Consider the following 21,289-nt stretch of genomic DNA (forward strand, 5'->3'; position numbering starts at 1 on the left):
GGAAGAAACCTTTGTCTCTGTCAAAAAATGCACAGTCATTACTTACATTTTGAAGTTTCCAGAAACTACTAAAAATTCTCTTTCAATTGAGACAGGGAAGGTCAGTTTGTTTGCTTGCCTTTTACTAGTATTAGAGGTAATTATATTGCTGACAACTCTGTATTTGCTATTATTAGCAATATGTAATGAATGTTTAATAAGGTACGTGCAAATTATAATTATTTAGCATAATTTATATTCTGGCAGATATGTTAATGAAATTTGCATTTAGTTTCATGTATAATCATGATCTGTAACTCAGGTGAATAAAATAGTTGAATACTTCAGTACAATGTTTCAAGATTAATTGCCTTCAACCTTAAGCCTTCTTAATTCTACCCTTATTTATAGTAATCAAAAATACTAAAGCTATTTTTGTTTTCTCTTTGTTAAACTCTTTGCACTTAGCAATGTAGCAAGAAAGCATCAGCTTCATTGTTATGGATTCTGAAATCATCTGGAATAATTGCAAACCGTCCTTGGCCTCGGATCACGCTCACATTGACAACCACTGCTATAATATTAACTATGGCTGTATTCAACATGGTAAGTGGAAAAGGGTTTTTTTTTCTTGTTTTGTTTTGTTCAGTATTCTAGATGTCAAATTTATGGCCTATGGCTATGCCAGGAACCTATATGATAATGATTGCCAGAGACAAAACTGTAAAGTAGAGCAACAGAAAACATATTGTATAATGGGGACTTCTGCCAACATGATGCTCAGCAAGAGCTCAGATCCTGGCTACGTTTATTAATAAAGAAAAATATAATTTATAAGAAATTAACGGTAGTTGAATTCCAGGTTTGAATCGTTCAAATCCCTTGCTCATTTATGCATAGCTTAGAAACACGGAGTATTGCTCAGAAAATGACTGTGAAAGACTGTGTGAAACTAAGCTTTATCCAGATTTGTAATTCTCCTTTGCTGATCACAAAATGATCATAATCTATGTGTGATTGAATTTCATGTTCTTGTCTTTGTAAAAAAAAAAAAGGATCAAAGTTACACCAAAACTTCAAAAGTACCAGACTATGGATTTGTTAGGGCTTTCCTCTAGTTTGAGCGTTTCAACCTGTGCTTTTTCTTTTCTCTCCTAATATGCAAAATCTATGTAATTTTATTATTCTTTTGTAATTATAGCAAATGTAGAGTAGCTCTGTCATTAATCTGCCTAAATCCTGAATCATAATGCCCTCGTTTATTCTGGCTAAATAGCATGAGCAGTATGTGTGATCAAAAAACTTCCTTTTCTTTGCCTTGTTGGCTGAGCCTGATTCTGTTTGCAAACTTCTGAAAGCTGAGTGTTCCAGCTCAGTTCTGTATCTGCAAAATGGGAACTGTAATATTTATTTAGGTAATGTTTCCACTCCAACATTAATGCATAGATATTAGTCACATTTTAAGTGAGTGAGATTTGCACTTCAGCACTTCCTTTCAGTTGGTGGTACTTTTGTTACCTGAGGATCATAAAGGACTTAAAGATCAGTTATACCTACATTGTTTAATTTGTTTTCCCACAACATTTCAGGGGAACCTTACTCAATCATTGTTACAGTAAGTGCTAGACTTGTCAGAATGATGTGATGATGTGACAAACACTTGAATTTTCTGGTGAACTTTCTCTTGATTTAGTCTATTAAATGATCCTAGTTTTGTATTCATTGTTTTCCTTTCAGAAAAGTAGGTAGTTTCTCTTCCTTCTCCTGCTTTTGTGGGGTTTTTTTTAGGGAGAGGAGATAGATTCCAAAACAATTCCATGTTCAAAATTTACAATTCAGCTAACTGAATTTGATGTTTAAGATTAGCAGAGGAAAAACTCAAAGAAATTTTGGCTAAAAATGACAAGCCCACTTTTCATCAGTGAAGAGAGTAAGAAATGAAAACAGTTATTCTGAAAAGCTGTTAATTTTCCATTACTTCTTGTCCTCAGCTAATGACTGTATGTCTTTATGAATGATAACCTTTAGCCAAGCAAAAATTATTTGGTATGCTACAGGAAAAAAACAGAGATGGAGGAGCTTGTAAAATGGAGATTACATTAGTCTTTCTCTTATTTTGAACTCTATAAATATGTAAGAAGAAATGAAATAGCCTACTTGGGTTTAAAGCATAGAGTTCTGCATCTATATAGTTATTTATTAAGTTAAAAGGTGTAAAAGAAGAAATGGTCAGCAACTGTTTTCTTCTTAAAGTTCTACTGTTGTGTACAGCCCACTTAAAATTTGGCTTTCAGCTAGTAAAAGACATTCTAGCAAAAAAATGGTTGTTTAGTATATCATTTTTAGGAACAGATTTTAATTTTATTGGTTCACATCCATTTTTATGTGGACTAAATGTTACAGGAAAACCTAATAGGCTGTATTTTAGTCTTTGTGCCTTATCAGTAGTGACTGCAGCATTACAAATAATCATGTTCCATGATATTCATGAGATGATAATTTTAAGTACAATTCCCACCTTGAAACTAAACCTTAATACTTTGACTAGCAAAATTACTTTAAATGTGATTGTGAAATTTGCATTTCCTTAATATTAATAGCAAATTGTGGGAGAGACTCTGAAGTATCGTTATTATATCTCCAAGCAACATGTACTTAGTAGCAGAGTCCATTAACTGCATTTATTTCCATGAACTCTTTCAGTAGACAAAGGCGAAATGTAGCCATTAAGATTTAATGGAGATAAAAAGCCTCTAACTCTCCCACACCTAATAAATCATAATTAAGATCAAAATGTCAAATAAAACTCAGCCTTTATGGTCAAGAGACATTAGAAAAGACTAGGGGTGCAATTTAATTTCAAATTAGCTGTTTCAGCAGACATCTGAATCTAGTCTTCACATCTGAGAGGTACGTAGTCATCATCAGTGGAAGGAAGTTAAAACCAGGTAATGTAACATAAGTATCGAATACTTCTTAGCTGAAGGGAGAGGGTGACTAATGTTGCTTCCATTGAGAATTAGATCTGGTGCTATATATAGAGTAGGGCAGCAATCAGTGGCTGAGGCATAATGTTTTTTTGAAGCTGGCATGTATTAAACGGAATATAAGAAAGTATAGTGCAGGGAACAATCCAGACATCTCAGGAAGATGGTAGGACTGCATGACTGCAAAGGGTTTATTCTTGGAAGCTAAATGAATGACTGTATACAGTACGTCAAATGATTGTATCTCACCATTCTCTACGATTCACATAATCTTGAGGAACATGGAATGATAAAAGAAACCTGGAATAACACTTTGTTTCAGTGACTTCTGCATCAAATGCATGAATGGTTCTTGGCACAGTGATAGGATCTCAGGGCTATACTGTCCCAGGAGGGTCCCCAAACAGGATCACAGAATAGCCAGTGATAGGACATCTACCACCTCTCTGGGCAAACTATTCTAGTGTTTCACTAGAGAATGAATGATACCAGAATCAGGAATTCTCTGTATTATTCTTGGGGCATTTGTGTGGGAATCTGGAGATAAATTCCTGATGCATCTGCCAGCCCAGGAAGGAAGGAATTCGCATCATGAAGGATACGCATTTTGAGAAGAAGGTTCTCATAAGTTACTTGGATATTTAGAGAATTGGTAGAAGAATTAAAAACAAAGAGGAGTCCTGCATGTTTGCCTTAGAGATTTAGCAAAAGAACAATGCTGAACAAAAGCGTCGGTGCTTCTTTCTGTGTGTGTTGAGGAAGATGTAAATCCTGTATTTTGACTTGTGCTACCAGACTTGCATGCTTCTGCCATACATAAAAGCATACTGAACATACACTCCATGTTCTGCTGAACAAGAGTAGGCTACAAACATAAAGAACTTTGTTTACAAAGAACTTTGTTTACAACAGCTCTATAAAAACCGTAGACCATTGTGTCTTGAGAAGATTGCATAGCTCTTCTGGAACATCAGAAAATTAAAGTATAGTTGAATGTTCATAAGAGGCAAGGAAAAGGGTTCAAAGTACCTTAGTGAAAAAGTTGGCTTTGTTTTTAGTAAGAGAAAGGTGACCTTATAGCTCTGTACAGCTACCTGCAAGGAGGATGGAGCAAGGAGGTGGCTGTTCTCCCAAATGGCAAGTGACAGGACAAGAGGTAATGGCCTCAAGATGCACCGGGGGAGGTTTAGGCTTGTTATTAGGAACAATTCCTTCACTGTAAGGGGGATCAGGTTTTGGAACAGGCTGCCCAGGGAAGTGGTGCAATCACCATCCCTGGAAGTGCTCAGAAAGTGTGAAGATGAGGCCCTTAGTGACATTGTTTAGTGGTGGACTTGGCAGTGCTTAAATAGAGGTTGGACTTGTTGATCTTAAAGGTCTTTTCCAACTTAGCTGATTCTACCATTCTGGTGATGATGATGATGACCCAGTCTATTAGTCTTTTGCAGTTTTGTGGTCAGATAACAAGGGAGATACACTAGCCATGTGGGGGTGGGGGGGGGGGGTGGGGGGCAGAATCTATCACCACATGGCTCCTATTGAAAGAAGTAGCAGCACAGGAGTATTTTCAACATGTAAGGCAAAAAACTCACAACTAAAGATTGCAGATGATACAAACACAAGAAAAGAAAAAGCTGTTAGAATACATGAAGATAAAATGAGAATTTAATGGTGATGTGCTCAGATGTTCCCTGGCAAACATTGGTATTCATAAAAAATATTGCTTTCATTTGAGTCATTTGAGTAGGTGTGACTGCTTAGTAGGACTGAGCTGTCTATTACAAAAAATACTATGTTGAAGAACAATATATATCTCCAAAGCGTGATAGCAGATGTAGGTAACTGATGAGAGACAAGAAAGGCAAGTACAAACACATCATTCAGAGATAAGTGTTGTTTGGCTCACAGGAGATGACAACATTTCCATATCTTTTTTTTTTTTTCTTTCTATATTTATTTATGTGTTCACAGATACACCACATTTCATATAGCATTCTGTGTATGCAGGTAATGTTTATAGGACACAAATACCCTGTACAAAGCTCAAAACCAAAATTAAAATGCTTTAATAGGAATTAATATATGTAAGCATACATATGCATATATGTTTATATAGGATAATTGTGTTTGAGTTCTTTGTTATATTAAATCTTTTGCTCTGTGGACATGCGGGGGATGAGATTCTGAAACAAAATATAGTTATTTGATGTTTGCAAAAAAAGAAGGAAATGCACTATTGGTAGGATGTAGGAACTCTCTTCCCACCCTTTGCAAATGACACCTATTAAGATGAGAATGTTGGGGGCAGGAAAGGGGATTAAATACTTAAAGCTATTTGGAGAACCTTTGCTCAGGATTGTTCCTGTTAAAGGCAAAGACCAGCACCAGTAACCAAGAAGGATTTCTGAAGGAGGAAATAGTGTGAGAAGTAGTATAAAAGAAGCACAGAAATTTGTAAGAGGAGGCAAAGACCAGTGGGTAGAAACAGCTGACTGACAAAACCTGGTTTGACACTACCATTAGTACAGTTTACTGACTGCAGGTTAATTATGTGTAGTTTCACATAAACAGAGAATCATGTTAGTGAAGGAAGACAACGTGAATGTGCAACTGTACAAAGAAAGGTGAGTGCCAATTTGGTCTTGGTAGCAGGTGATGTGTATTGATCACCTTCTCAAGTCCATAACCAATCCTGCTTCTGTTGAAGTAGTGTTACAGGGTTAATAGTTTCAAACTCTTCTCAGCAGCGCCCCAAAACATAACACTGACCATGAATGGTGGCTTGGGAGGTTGTATAGTCTATAAGAAAAGAAAATCCAAATCAAAACTCATTGTATGTGTAGTACAATGCTATGACATGTTGCCAAGGGGGACCAGGGAGTCTCCATCCTTGGAGGTTTTCAAGACTTGGCTATACAGAGCTGTGGCTGACCAGATACAGTGTTAGGTTGTAAATTGATAAATCTTTTTGATCCACATTTGGTTACTCTGAGTGAAACTGTGCAGTTTTCTCTGGAGCAGTAGGTAAAGACAGGGATGGGGCATTTAGATCTGCAGGAAACAACAGGTGAGAAGGAGGCAACCCTTGGAGCTCTGCAATGGTCAGCCTGGAATGGATTTCTGTATAAGAAAGACAGTGAAATTTTCTAATGAAAATAAGGTAATGGACAATGTCTGTGAGGAAGGCTTGGGATTTTAGAAAGGAAGCACCTGAGGAGCTGAGTAAAAGAACTTGTTTGAAATTTAGTGTTATGAAGTGCAAGATTATGGTTGGTCTGACAGATTAGTGACAAGAAATTCTGATACAAGTTGGAAACCCATCAGGTGGAGGTGCAGTGAGTTCAGGATTTTAATTAATTCTGTGTATTTGATGACAACTCAGCTAGATCACAATAACCATCCATGTGACTGCTCTTAAGGTAAGTATAAATCCCGTTTACCTAAGTGGTTCCCAGTGAAGGAAAGCTACCTCATGTTTGCTGAGCATGGCTTTAGTGGCTGGGATTGTGTCAATGTGTAACAATGTGTTCAGCTGTTATAACCTCATAATCTGTCTGAGCCTCACTTGTATGTGTAAGCTATTAAGGTTTTGTAGCTGTGAGCAAACGAGCTGTCATTCAAGGATGTATGAAAACATACTTCTGTGAAATCAGTATCAATGCTATTGCATGACTCACTGATAAAATCTGGGAAGTGTGTTTGCAGGTTTGGTCACCCAGAAGGTTGACTTGAAAGGGAATACTAAAATGATTAGGGGAATGACGAGCTTGTTTTCTAGGAAGAAACTAGAAGAACATAGCTTGCTGAGCATAATGAAGGCTGTGATAGCATTAAATATTAAGAATACTAGTGAGAGAAAGGAGATATCTAGAAATTAAAGAATAAGATTCATACAAGAAGAAAAACATGCAAACTAGCCATGAATATAGGTTAAATGTAGAAACTAAGTAGTGAGATTGAAAGCAGTGTAATTAATGTAGTCGCAGAAATCTAAGTCATTAAGAAAGCATTGGATCAATACATTTAAGGGATGCTGTGTGGTGATGGTTACATGTGACATCAGCTGGCTGAATTTGATGACCCAGGAAATACTGGTTCCAATCTTCTGTTTCAATAACATTAGTACCAATACTATTGAGATTATTACGTTATTACATCTGTGTAAATCAACTTCAGTAAAGACTTCTTATTCTTTCTTTAATTCTTCCTGTGTTTGAATAGGAGGTTGAGTTGAGGTAAATCCAGGAATTCTTCATATTGAATTTACTTAATCATTGTCTCTCGTTGTGTGAGCTTATAAAGGTAATGTAACAAAGAGCCTTTCGTCTTTTATTCAAATGGAAAGTGGAGGCTAATAAACGTGGTTTTGTCTGAAGATGCAGGAACAAGTAATCAAGTGATGTCATTTTCCCTTTGCTATTTCAATTTGCAGTTAAATACCAAAGTTAAATGATTACTGGCAAGGCTTTCACTGCTTCGCCATTTGTCTTCTCTGTTTTGACCTTAAACAGCTGACAAGCTAATGGATTATATGTTGTTTTTCTCTAGTTTTTCCTGGATAATGCTGTAAAAGCTTTTCCCTCAGCTTTTAATTCATCAAATGCGAGTTTTCCTAATTTGAGTAATCAGACACGGTGGTGTATACAAAACAACTGTTTTTTCCTACCGGTAAGTCCATTTTACATTTCTTTCTTTGTTTACAACAATTATACTAAATTGACTGTTGCTGGATCTGCTTGAAGTTAAACACCCACCAGTTTTTAAGACTGTAGCAAAAGCTTGGGTTATTTTCACTTTGAAGTAAGTAGGAAGTAAAAGGAGGTCAGTACTTCTGAAAATAGAGGGTTTAATGAGTGTCAGATTAAAAAGCAGGAAACAGTACGGTAACTATGAAGCCTAGCTTACCCATGCCAGCAAATGAGTGTTACAAGATAACAGGAGAATACACAGCAACTCCAAGGCAGGCTGTGCACTGAAAGCCAGGTAGGTCCACAAATGGGTTTCACAAGGACTAGTGGTAGACCTGAAAATATTCACAGATTTTATCATTGTCCTGGCAGTAAATGTGAAATCTATGATCATCACACTTTTGTCATTGCATATTTGATTAAGAGGTAGGGTGAGAAGGGGAGAAATACAATACTCATGTACCACTGCATAGACTTTTTAAAAGAACTGAACTGATTTGAAAGTGTTTTAGTGTGAACAAAAGCAGAGCAGCACATGCAAGAAGAGGAGCAGGGACATTGCTGGAAAAAATGTGATCTGTATGCTAGAGAACAATGATTTTTAAAGGGATTACAAAAGACCCACAGTTAAACATAACAGGCTGTATATTGTGCCAAAACAGGTCAACAGTCTTTGGATGAATAAGTAGGAGGCAGCAAGAGGAGAAGGGAATTATTTTCTCTCTATGCAGAACTGATGAAACCAGTACTAGAATGGTGTGTGCTGATTTCCACACAATGTGTTTTGCATAAAACAGCTATTCACTGTGTCTGTCTGAACAATCCTTAGGCACACACAAAACCAAAATGTTATTATATATAGACCCATCCTGGAAAAAAGAAAAACCAAACCAGTTATAGTAACTGCAGCACTTAGAAATTTTCAGCATCTCCCTGGTAAAGCTACAGCAGAGCATGACTTTGTTTCTTATTTTCAAATTTAGCTAAATAAATGCCACCAAATATGGAAACGTGCCTGTGTCTTCTTTTGTTTTCAATTAATTGGCACAAAAAATCTGTTAAAATGTCACTTCTGATAATAATAAATGAAAAAGTTATGTTGGGTGAAATTTTTAAAAACTTTTTACCTAACCTATTTTTATTAAGTATCTCTCAAATACACATAATTTTCAGCTTGCACAACTGCACGACTTCTAGCTTGAAAAAGCTGTGAATTCAAGTTACTACTTTTGATGTTAAATGAAAAAAAAAAGAAAAATCCAGAATTATTCTCTCTTTATCAAGTGAGATATTGAATGCTTAAGCTGCAAAGTTTGTTTCCTTATATTAAAAAATCAATCTTTTGAATCTGTGTTAGCTTTAAAGCTTTATTCATGTAGATAAACTTCCTGTGATTTATGATAAAGGACATGACAGATCTATAGACTATGTTATCTAAAATGAATGAGCAAGAGATTTTTTTAATTACTTCAGCCCCAACAGAATTTAGTTCATTTTGAAGCAAATTGATTCTCCCCGCTCATCCAGCCCCCAGAATAACTTTTCTGAGTTGTATTGTTTGTTTTCTTGTTCTTTTTCAAGATGCAGCAAATGTTACACAGTAAGTTAGGTTTTTGCTTGTGTTGAGTTTTGTTTGGTTTTGCTGTGATGCTTCTATTGTTTCTGTATAATAGAAGTTAGGCCTGGGAGATTTCAAGTCATGCATGTCTGTTCCTGTGATAAACTACAGTCTGGTATTAGTGCTGCAACCTCCACATGTTAAATAAATAAAGTCTTAATCCTGACTTCTAAAAAATGCAGTTTCAGAATACACTCTATTTGACTAGGGGTTTCCAAAATTACTTCAAGTTTTTCTTCACAGACATATTGAGTAGAATCCCTTTTTACTTCAGTAAAGCTCTTTATAACCACAGAACTGTAGGTCTTACATTTTTTCAAAGAGATCAAATGGACTGGGCTTGATCTAAGGGTGTAGTGTGCTGTGCAAGGCACAGAGCCTATGATCTGGGTAAGCAAGGCACTCAAATTCTGTAGGCATTGGTTAAAATACCATTTATTGGAGCTAGCACAAGGCGAAAAAAGAGGATGGATGGAGTTACATCCCTTCATATAGTAGGAACCCTGAATTGTGCAGCACCAGACAGTTCTGCAGTCAGGAATAGTGTGAGGTGCAGATCTCATCTATGGAGATGTTACCCAATATTTTCATCTTTTGAGCTCTTACAGGTTTTTTTTTTTAAAGAAACATTTCTATTTGTCATTCCTGCTGTCAGAGAAAAAACATCCATGAGAGCTTGCTGCACTAGATAAAGGAGAGGCCACAGAGGTGGCATAACTGCTGCTACCAAGTGGGAGCTGCCTGCAGGCTCCTTGGTTGCAGTAAGTTAGCTGAGCTGCCTGAGATTATCCTGCAGCTGAGGGATATGCAGAGCACAACACAGGTGGTCAGCTTCAGTGCTGTGTGGGTTGCAAACACGTAGTGTGCAATGATCTTCCCGTCAGGGTCACTGCAAAAGATAGGTATCACTGCAACTCTGCCTTGGAGAAAGCCTCAATGCTTATGTAGTCAGAGCACATTTCTTTCTTCAGTAGAAAGTTGTACAAAGGTGTAGGATGAATGTGGATCTTCACTAAGAAACAAGCCTAGTATACCTGCACACAAAAGAAGTAACTTTTTCACAGCTGGGCATTAATTCCTCTGGGAATGTTCATGCTCATTTGATGAACAGAGAGCAGAAGGCTTGGTCCCTAAGACAGGCTGCCATTTGTTTGACAGCTTGCAATCTTTGTACTTTGACAAAGACCAGAGTTCTCATGATATACCTAGGACAGTCATTCCACCAGTCCTGACTTTCTGTTCCTTCTGATTTTCTGTTCTGTTCTGTTTGATTGTTCCTTCACCAAATCATTATGTGTTCCAGTGTCTTCCCTGCTTTGTAACTGCATGCATCCTTCTAAGATTCTATCTAGAATGACAGTTACCTTTATTCCTCTACAGTGTGTGACCTGTGGAATGCAGGCATCAGAGAAGTTTTATTTTTGGTGATTCTGAACAGTAGCTATTTTTGTTTCTTATTTCAAGCAGATCTGCAAGCAAATTGCAGTAACGGCAGAGAATGAGATGGCAGATCAATTCTGTCTGATGGGTGCTGTGAAAATTATTCTTCTTAGTGATCTTCCAACATTAGTATACAGTGATTCAAGTTCTGTCAAGAAGTGCTGCCATCAACAAGTCAACAGTAGTCTGAAATAGCATATCTAGAAATAGAATGCTTTGTAGCTCCAGAAAATATAACTTCCTTACAAGGTGTAGGACTGTAATTTTCAGGAAGCGTCTTCAGCAAAGGCCTTGTATGCTAAAGACTAAGATAACAATCCTAGTGAGAATGTATAATTCCTGTTTTAGCATTAATATTGCTGCCCTAATACATTTCCAGAAAGTATATAGAGAAAGTATTTTTCCAAGAATTTAATTTCAACTATGTATATTTTTGTTGATATATATGCAATAGGAAAGAAAAGGCCTTTTTTTAGCAACTTAATGTGTTCTTATGTAGTCATAACTCAAGAGGATTGATTGGACAGATTTTTTTTTATATTTGTATTAAGCATAGGCCATGTTATTAATTTTTTATTTTTCATGCCAGCTGTATTTCTGCAGTTTGTAAAATTGTGTATCTATGAGGTTCATAACTCTTTATTGCATCAGTTTACAAATATAGCAAATATAGGCAATGAAATTGTTATTTTCAGATATTTAGACATTTCACCTTGAACCTTATGGTAGTGATACATATAGGGTAGTTACTGAACTCAGGCATGAATTAAAACTGTGCAGTGGCACAGGAATAAATCTTTTGTCAGTCTGCTGGCAGTGGACTCTTAAGTTAGACTTTATCACCAGCAGTGGTGTTCCATGAATAGGCCCTCCTCACTACTGCAGAAGAATAAACAAAAAAATTACAAAGGGTGAAAATTAGGAGTATAATCTGGATTCTATTGAGTTTGGGGTGAATTGAGGCCTAGTAAGAGAAATTATCTGTTTTATTAAATAGCAACATCTGGTTATAGTTGACTGTCTGTAAGTCATAATGTTCCAGGTTGTAAAGGATTTCATTTTTAAGTGGTCAATAATATGTTTATTTTATACTAGCATTTTATCATGTATGATGTCCTACTCAGGAGTCGAATTCTAAACATTTTCCATTTGATTTTTCCTTGTCAGTATTTTATATACAGCTGCATATTAGGGCTCATTTCCTGTTCTGTTTTCCTGAGGATTAATTATGAGTTAAAAATGGTGATAATGTTGATTGCATTGGTGGGCTACAATGTTATCCTTCTACACACTCATGGGCCCATGCTGGATGACTACAGCAAATTTATGTATGCAATGGCACCTCTTAGAAGGTAGGTGAATAACTCCAGTCCTTCTGAAATTAACTGAAGGTAAATACTACCTATGGCATTTCTCAGTCATGGAACAGATTTTTTTTATGTGTGTTTAGCTATATAATTTACAAGTCATAATTTAAAAACATTGCCATGCTGCAGTTAATATAGGTTTTAATGTCACACCTCAGAGGATTAGAATAAAATAAACAAGTCTGGGCACATGCTACAGGAACTAGACTATGGTTTAATTTGCATTTTTTTAATACATTAGGACATTAGGAAGAAGTTATCATCAAGGTAGTTAAGGCCTAAGGCTGAATATAATTAACACTGTTAAGACATTTGCTGCAAGCCAAATAAAATCAACTTCCTCAAACTAGTACATTGTCTTAAAGCTCTACAAATTCAGCCTTAGCTATTGAAAAAAGTAATAAACCAACAGTTTGGATTTTTTTTTGCTGTGCTCATGAATTTGTATCTTAATTTTTCTGTGAGACAGCTGAAATCTTTGTTGGAGGCGATAATAGGTAAGACCAAAATTATGACTCAATTCTAAGTACAGCTGTATAAAGTAATTTTTGGACATCTGTAATTTCTACCTCACTTTCAATCAAAGAGGTGATTCTCCTTTATGTAGGCTGAGTGTGCAGTGCATGTACCACAACAGAAAAACTGAATGTTCAGAACAGTGTTTCAGTCTCCTTTTTCCTGTGCTGCAAACTACTCGAGATCTATAGAACACAAAGACAACCATCGAAAAGGATCTGAGTTTTTAAAAAGTGTGTTTTCTTTGCACTTAAATCTAAAGATTAAATAAACAAACCCAGGTCCTTTTTTTTCACTGCATTAGAGGAACAGATATCTGTGTGATGGGATGGAGAGCCATGGAACAGGTTAGATTGAGCATGTGTTTCTGGCAGCCCTGATTTTGCCAGTCAAGACATGTGCCTGTTGATATTTTCCTTCCTGAATCTCTCACCAAGATTCTTCTTTCAATGGCATCTGTAGGAGAGTGCTAGGGAAAATTGTTCTCCATCACCTGTAGTGTCTTTTCCCAAAGCAGAGCCATTAATAAACTCTTATGAGATCTAGTTCTTGCCTCCTGTAATTCTGAGGTGAAAAGACATCTTGGGACTTAGGTGCTTTATTTTCTGTTTCTTGACATTCATTAGATACGGTCAAGCTCTCCGTTATGGAAGTAGTGTTACTACATTAAAAAAAACCAACTCTTTTTAATCTGCCTGTATAGAGTAAGCATCAAATGCTCTCCGTTTGTAAGCAAACAAGGACATTATTTTTACTAAATCCTCATCTTAATATCAGATTTCAAATTGTAGACACAAAATGCAGTAATTATAGCTCCATAATGGAATTAATCATATTTAATCATATTTCAACAAATAATAAAGCATATCCTGTTTAAATGGTCTTAGTTTACATAGCAGAAAGTAGTATAAATCGTGGTCTTATTCTTGTACTGAACTAATTTTGTTTTAACTTTTGAGCAACTTCCTTTACTTATGTTTTTTATTTTGTAGGCCAGGAATACTGAAAGACCTGAAGACAATGGGCTCAATTTCTTTGTTTATATTCTTCATCACATTACTGGTTTTGGGCAGACAGGTAAGATTCACACTTCTCTTTGTTTGCATCAGTGGACACAATGCCGGCCTCCACATGCAGCCTGCTACCTTCTCAAACGTGCTATAGATTTTCTGGCACCTTTATTCTGTTCTGCCCCACACCCTTGCAAAGAAGTGTCACAGCATCTAAAAAGCTGTTTTCTTATTACCTTCCCATATGCCCTTAAAACTCACCAATAACTGTTATTGAGACTGTAGACATTATGCTGATAGTGTGCTGTGACTATTGCTTGTCATGTTGACCAATATTGTCTCATGGCTTCCTAGTGTGATCCCATCTGTCTGCATCCATCTGCTGTCTCCCTAGTTGCTTAATTACAAGCTATTTTCTTCACAGTTATTACAATTTGATGAAGACACAGAACCAGTGTAGCATGCAAACAGAAGTGTACCACATAGTGAGGCCACAGTTGCATTGTGAAACTATGACCTAACAGGAAACTACTCTTTTCGTCACCCAGTTGTACTTTTTCAGTACCAGTGTGATGTCAATGGTCTTACTTTCTATGAAGCTGAGGCCAGGTGCAAGGGCAATTCCTTATATAAAGCCTCTGGTCTGTCCATGATCCATGGTTAAAACCGCAACTCCAGTCTACTGAGCCAGGAATGATGCAGTGCACATGAGAGGGCTCTGGGATGGAAGAAGCAATCCATGTGGGATCTCGTGATCACCCTGTACCCCCATAGCCTGCAGCCTTGGGAAGGATCTTATCCCAGACTGTCTTTAAATCACTCATTTACATTACAATTCCTTTAAATATAATGACTGTCATTTAAATTGACAGGCAGGCTTTGCAGATTACTAGACAAAAAATTCTCACCTGGCAGCTTCTCCAGCAGAAGATCCAGAGATTTGCTGTAGTGAGGAGCAGCCTTCTTGAGTTAGAAATAACATTCTTCATCTGTCTTGCTGCCAGCACAGTATGAGTTTGCTAATTTGGTGATGGTAGCAGAGTGGGGCTGGAGCACATCTACTTCCACTTGAAAAGCAGGATAAATACTTCATCGCACCAGTTGACAACCTGTAGTCCCTGGGTGCAACACCAAGGAAAAAAGGAGAGAAGTCAACTTCACTGAGCAAGGAGGGTGTTTATTTGTAGGTTCAGTCACATCAAGAAGAAAGTTTTTTTTTGCATACAGCAGTGTGCAGGTGTTGTTCCCTGTCACACCAACTATAAAATGATTCCATAATGGAAAAAGTCTTTGTTTTCAGAGCTATAGGTTCAGGACCCTTGTCTTGATACCATTTGTTTGTGGCTCTTCAGTCTTTTGCCTTTGATTCTTCTGCTAATTTATTCTTCCTTAAGAAAGGCAAAAAAATCTGTGTTTTCAAACACTCTCAGGCAAAGTCTAAATAATAACTAGAAAACTCTGTGAACTGATTTTAGTACTTACTTGGCATAAGATTGTCCATTTTAAGTTACCACTAGTGATACTGACTGGTAGCAAATGCTTTGGAAAAGAATAGGGGAGGAAGTGAATCTCTGTAGAGTGACCCCTCCAGGGACATCTGCTTCCTACCTTCTGCCAGTTGGCATTTCTGTGGCAATTTTTAATACCTATTGGGTGCTCTGCTTTATGTTACACTGTCTGATCCATTTTTAATCTTTTTTTTAATCTTCTTGATCTTCCCAATGCTTTCTCATAATGAATTTTACATCTTGATAAATGTCCTGTGAAAGTGTCTTGTTCTTAAACTTTCTGCTTGCTACTTTCATTGAGTGGCACTTGCAGAACACTGTCAAGTCATCTTGGCAGTGTAGGCAAAGTAAAGTTCTTCCTTACCCTTCTTCCACAGAGAAGTAATACAAGTAGTTTCTCTCTTTGCTATTGATTTTTTCTGATTTGCAGGTAATACTGTGTCTCTTCTTTTTAATATCTAATTATTTTAACAATGCCAGAGATAATAGCTGCTTATGAAAATGGTGGTCTTTCCATTTCTCTTAAGCTGGCATTGGTGCTCCTCTGTCCCCAGAGTGGATAACCAGAAAGATCATTTAAACCAAAGGATACTTTCCTACAAGCCTTGCTTTGTGAACCTGCCAACACTGGACAAAGAGATGCCTGTCCTGGTGCAAAAGCAGGAGGGCAGATGTGTGTCTTTGATTGAATGGGAATGAAGAGACAGAGAGCTAGTATGTCATTACATGTTTTATAAGCTAATTTAATTCTCAGGTTCAACTAATATATTTAGCTGCACAACTAGCATCCCTACCGAAAGAAGTAGACCTTCCCTCAGCTACTCATTCTTACTGTTCTATCACTTCATTTGTACTGGCACAGCTGTCTGTGGAACTGTAGAGTGGCTCAAAATAAGGTAAAAATCTGCCTTAAAAGTTAAACGGAAAAATGGTTGGGTTGCTGACAGATCTATTTCCAGACCTTGTTTTACGGTGTGGCTGCAGCAATGCTTGTGACAAAAGAATGAGTACAGAATGGGAGTGAGCAGCCAGACATGAGGCCGAAGTAGAACTACTCTTTTCTTTTTATGGTCATGCCAACACTGATCCCTAACATTGAGATCAAGTGATGCATTTCATCCTTCATGCATGCCATTACAGGTACTTGAAGATAATATGGCAGCAGGCAGACAATATGTTGAGAATAGCAATCTCTTGCACCCTGCTCAGACATTGCCCAGGAGAATGCAGATAGGTATGGGCTAGACTGTGTAAGGTGTATACTTGCATGTAAACTCTATTGAGCATAAAATCTCTCTTATGGCCCAATTTGCATTACCAGTATCATCATGGCCTGTGAATTCCTTTCTTATCAGTACCTAAAATAACTAATAGCCCATTACTCTGTAGGCTAGGTGAATATTTTGGGTTTTTTCCATGATGGATTGTATTATGTTTATCCACACTGAACTTCATTGGCTGTTTTACTGCCCAGATGTTTATAGCAACTTTCCTCAGCAATGAAAACTGTTTATTCGTAGTCTCTGTTCTGCTTTTTACTAAGCTTTTATTCTGTGAGAGGTTCCTTCTCTTCTTAGATAATGTAGTCTTTTCAAGAGCCCCTTATGAAAGAATGTAATGAAAACTTATTTTCAACTTCACTCCTATTGACCATTGACTTCATAACAGATGGAGGCATGTTCACAGAAGAGATGTCAGCTCTCTCCCATTGTATCATCTTTAACTAGTATATCTAAATAGCTATTTTTCTTGGCATATTTTTTTTCAAAGTAACTTGGTCTAGTTTTCATAGGGTCAGCACAGTTCTTTCCAAAGAGTTGCATTCTACCCTTACCATTTGTCATTTCACTAATGTTGTGGCTGTTATGAATGAACTGGCTCTCCACTGTGAGTTTCAGACTAGCAGCTTCTCATTTTGGTTACTTTTGAGCTGATGACTTCTGGCTGATCAGTTTATTAAGGCATCTTCTGCTGATGCTCTATGTTGAGATACTTTCTCAGACTTGCTGTCTGCAAATAATGGCTGTTAGGTGGAATGTCCTTAGCTCCCTCACTTGAATGAAAACTTAGGCTTAATTTCTATGATCTTAGCTGCTTCAGTGCTGCCTTTGCTGCCCCTTTGCTGAATGCCATAGCATTCATCTTCCCTGACTGTAGACACCTATGTTTACTTTCTATGTAACATTCTTTCAGTGAGGAGAATTAGTTCATTGCCTTATTTAAGCAAATATTGAAAAGAGACCCAGGTGAGTGTCCCACTAGAATTTAAAAATAGAGATAAATCCATCTCTGTTCAATCGATGACACATGAAATCAGTTCCTGTTGCACTTAACTACTTTTGCTCAAGAAGTTACCGCTGATTTGAACCTGTGGGTTGCCTTGCCCAGATATATGGTAGTCTCTCGTCCTGGCGGAAGCCAATTAATCTGTGGTACTCGGAGGAATGCAATGTCCTTCATGCCTCTTTGTGCATTCTACTATGTTCACCTGCTGGGAAGTGGTGTCAAATAAAGCAGCATAAGATGAGGAAGGAAAATTTTGTATCTCAAGGATATTGTGCCTGCAGAGCCATTCCAAGATACTTTCATCCTGATATCTTGAAAAGGTCCGGGAGATAACATTTAAAGTAGGAAACAATCTTGGTTTTCATATGACTGTAAGGCTACAGAGATTGAACAGGATCTTTGATGGCCTGTATACTGAATTGGATGGATCATGCAAACATTAAAAAAACCCCAACCCAACAACAAATGAAAAAGCACCAACAGAATTTGAAATAAGTTTTAATAAGGTAATGTGTGGTTTGTGGTGGTTTGGTTTTTTTCTTTTAAAAGCCTGAATAGACATTCTGAAATATATGTTGATTTTTATTTTTTTTACTTCAAAACAAAGTTTAGAATACATTCTGTTTGATTATTTCTGAATTCTCTTTGCCATTTTTTGTGGCAGCCTACATTTCATTCAATAAAAATAAAAAGCAGAAAATAAAATTATCTGTTTAATATTAACTCTTAAAAAAGAAACATATCCTTTTGAAGACTTCAGCTTACCCAGTACCCTTTCTTTTCAGTACAAAGTTGTCACAATAGATACCTAATTTCAACAGGCATCCAGTTTACTTTTTTCAATTTATGCAAGTAATTTTGACATCCCAGGTTTTGATTGGTTTTTTTTTTCTGCTTGAGTACATGTGGTAGCAGTTGAATTTATCATCCATGTGGGGAACTTCAGTGTGTAAATATGTAATATACATACAAATGTGACATTCTGAAAATGTGACTCCATCTATTTTGCATTGTGTAGTGAGTTTTGGAAAAAAAAAGCTGCTCATGATCTCCTGTCTTATAGAAGGGATAACTGCCATTTGATACAGATGCTAGAGAACAACAATAAAATCCTGTTTCCAAGTTCCTGCAGAAGCCTGTTCTCAGGTTCACTGATCCTTCATGTTTGTCTTTACACACATTTAATTCTTTGCCCACTCTTCATTTGGTTATAATCTGCAAATATCCCTTAGTAATATGTAGTTACTTGAAAATATCCAGCTTGTTTGCTTATTTGACATCTCAAGGCCAGATTTCTGGGATGCATCATGATCCTTTTTAAGATGTGAAGTCCCATTTTACTTTCAGAAGAATGTTACCTTTGTGTCCAAAGAGCCAGAATATTTCTTTTACAGTGAATTTGAGGCCTGCATTCTGTTCTTATTAGTATATGTATCAGCACAAAAGAATTTGTCAATAAGGATTTCATGGTATGAATGAGCTCTCTTGTTTTCATAATTAAGTACCTAAATAGAACCCAGACTTTATCAGCCAATTTAAAGGCAACCTGAGGGTACTGTTTTTTCATCTTGCAAGTATTTGCAGATACATTTTTTGCTCCACCAGTTTTTGCCTTCATTGTTTTCTAAAAGCTTTCCAAATCATTTTGATACCATCTCATTTCAACTTTCTACTCTGTCTTTGGCCGTGATCTCAACAAAACATGTATGAATCATTTTTATCTGTGACAGCCACTGTCCAACCAGGACTACTCTCATTTTTTTATGTGAATGCTTACTGACTGCTAATAATGCTAGCTATCATTTTCAGATTTTTCTATAATAAGACTGTCATCATAATCATGTTCCCTTGGTTAATAGCATAGTCTTTACTGAGGCTGCATGATAACATGAAACCATTGAACCATACTGAAATAGCTCTTGATTTATATTAGGCTAGTGGAGGCTTTGCTGTAGTAATAATGACAGAGATTTTTTGACAAAACATTAACAATATCGCAAAGAAGTAGGGAGAGTTCCACAGAGATGTGTTTTTCCTTATTTTTCAACATAATTTTCATGAAACCAGATCTCCAAAAATACTGATATTCCAAGAATATTATACGTTTCCATATCTTTCCAGTTATTTTCATTGCTGGGATATTTAAACAAAACCCAACAAACTCAGCTGGGTTGGCTTAATTGACTGGGCCATTTTTGATAACCTGATAATGATTTGATAAACTTAAGGCATGTTACTAGGCTGTTTTTTCTTACGAGGCTGACTGCATGACATAAGTTGGTAAAAGTTAGAGTATTCCTCAATTGCCCATTACTGCAAGTGAAATTCTACACTTAATAAACCATGTCAAGTTGCAAAACTGTAAATTGTTTCCATAACAGTGTTTGATTTCTGGAATTAATTTCTACTAAAGCCTGAGAGTAAATAAATAAAGCTTTCACTGCTTAAGGCACTTCATTAGTTTTTTCCTGGTTTTATGGGCCACTTTGTTGGGAGGGCTATGTAAGTTTCATGAAATGTATGTCACATATTGCGTGCTTGAGGTTTGATTTCTGTGGTGTCTGGAATTGTACTTGAGTGGCCAAATAACAGCCTTGTAGGGGTGATGTACTGTGCTTATTTTGTCTCTTAAACCTGTACTCCAGCAGGACAAGATGCCTATTGTTTCTTTACCTCTGTGTCCTCTTGTAACAGAATGAATATTACTGTAGGTTAGACTTCCTGTGGAAGAACAAGTTCAAAAAAGAGCGGGAGGAGATTGAAACCATGGAGAACTTAAATCGGGTGCTTCTGGAGAATGTGCTTCCAGCCCACGTAGCTGAACACTTCTTGGCAAGAAACCTGAAGAATGAGGTCAGCCATCTCTATATATCCTCTTCTCTGTAAGAAAGCAGCATATGATGGAAATGCCACTTATTGCTGATTTGAACAGTAGGCCCATACAGCGAGATTATAGATTTACAGTCACTTTCATTCCCCCTTGCCTACCTGAAAGGCTTGCTTTACAGTACTGAATGCACCCTGAGGTGCCTTGAAGTAAAAAAATATGAGATTATCTTAGATGGCAGTGCACTCTGCCTTTCAAAGGAAGGTAAGAAAAGGGTGAGGAGGAAGAACGGGATGGTTGAATTAACACAGATTTAAATTAAATCATATGCTTTCAGAAACTTTTTCCTTTGTGAATAAAATGGAGTTGCATCCAGGTTCTGAACTTTCTTCTGATGACTGGAGATCTTGCTTACTGGAGTGAAAATTAACCTTTCCCCTTAAACTAAAGTGGCTGTGTTAATTCTGGGAAGAGGTTCTGTACACTGAATTACCTGTTTACTTGCTGCTTGTGGGCCCAATCCAAGCAACAGAAAAGTCAACCAGAAGTTCCCTGTTGACTTTGATGGAAATAAGATCTGCTCCTAATATTGGTTTACAGTTTTAATAAAACAAAAAAAGGTTAGAAAAAGAAAAGCATTTAGTAGTTCTAGAGATTGTAAAAACAATAGTTTGAATTACTTGTGCATACCAAGCAACTGTTCCAGGACTGACAAAAGAGGGGAGACAGCAGCTTTAGGGATTAATTTTTGATCTCTCGAGTCAATAAGGATAGTGTCTTCCCTTTCACTGTGGTTTGCATTAAGCACTACTAATCAGTACTTTGTATCAGTGTGTTAGTGCTACCTGCAAATATTCATTTGGTAGCTAATATCGAATAAAAACTGCTGCGGGGTTCCTTTGAATCCAGTGAAGACCTTGGCTGGAAGCCAGGTTGGCACAGCTCCAGTTCTCAGTTCAGGCATTAAACACGGCAAACCATCAGGAGACTGCTTTCTCATTTATGTGCTATTCCATCTCAGCTCCCCAGCAGAGCAACACCATCTGCTCACCTTTGTATTGGC

General features: G+C 37.0%; 1 protein-coding gene across 1 annotated transcript in view; it reads left to right on the forward strand.

The window, feature by feature from the left end:
• The window catches only part of ADCY2 (adenylate cyclase 2), a 205,386-nt gene that overhangs the window by 169,840 nt on the left and 14,257 nt on the right, over positions 1–21,289 (forward strand). The window contains exons 16-20 of the mRNA XM_031052834.2: positions 448–585; positions 7,515–7,634; positions 11,880–12,064; positions 13,588–13,672; positions 20,094–20,252. Of these exons, the coding sequence (XP_030908694.2) occupies positions 448–585; positions 7,515–7,634; positions 11,880–12,064; positions 13,588–13,672; positions 20,094–20,252 (687 nt within the window). The remainder of the gene's footprint in view (positions 1–447; positions 586–7,514; positions 7,635–11,879; positions 12,065–13,587; positions 13,673–20,093; positions 20,253–21,289) is intronic.

The sequence above is a fragment of the Melopsittacus undulatus genome, chromosome 1, assembly GCF_012275295.1.
Source record: "Melopsittacus undulatus isolate bMelUnd1 chromosome 1, bMelUnd1.mat.Z, whole genome shotgun sequence".
NCBI classification, from domain to species: Eukaryota; Metazoa; Chordata; class Aves; order Psittaciformes; family Psittaculidae; genus Melopsittacus; species Melopsittacus undulatus.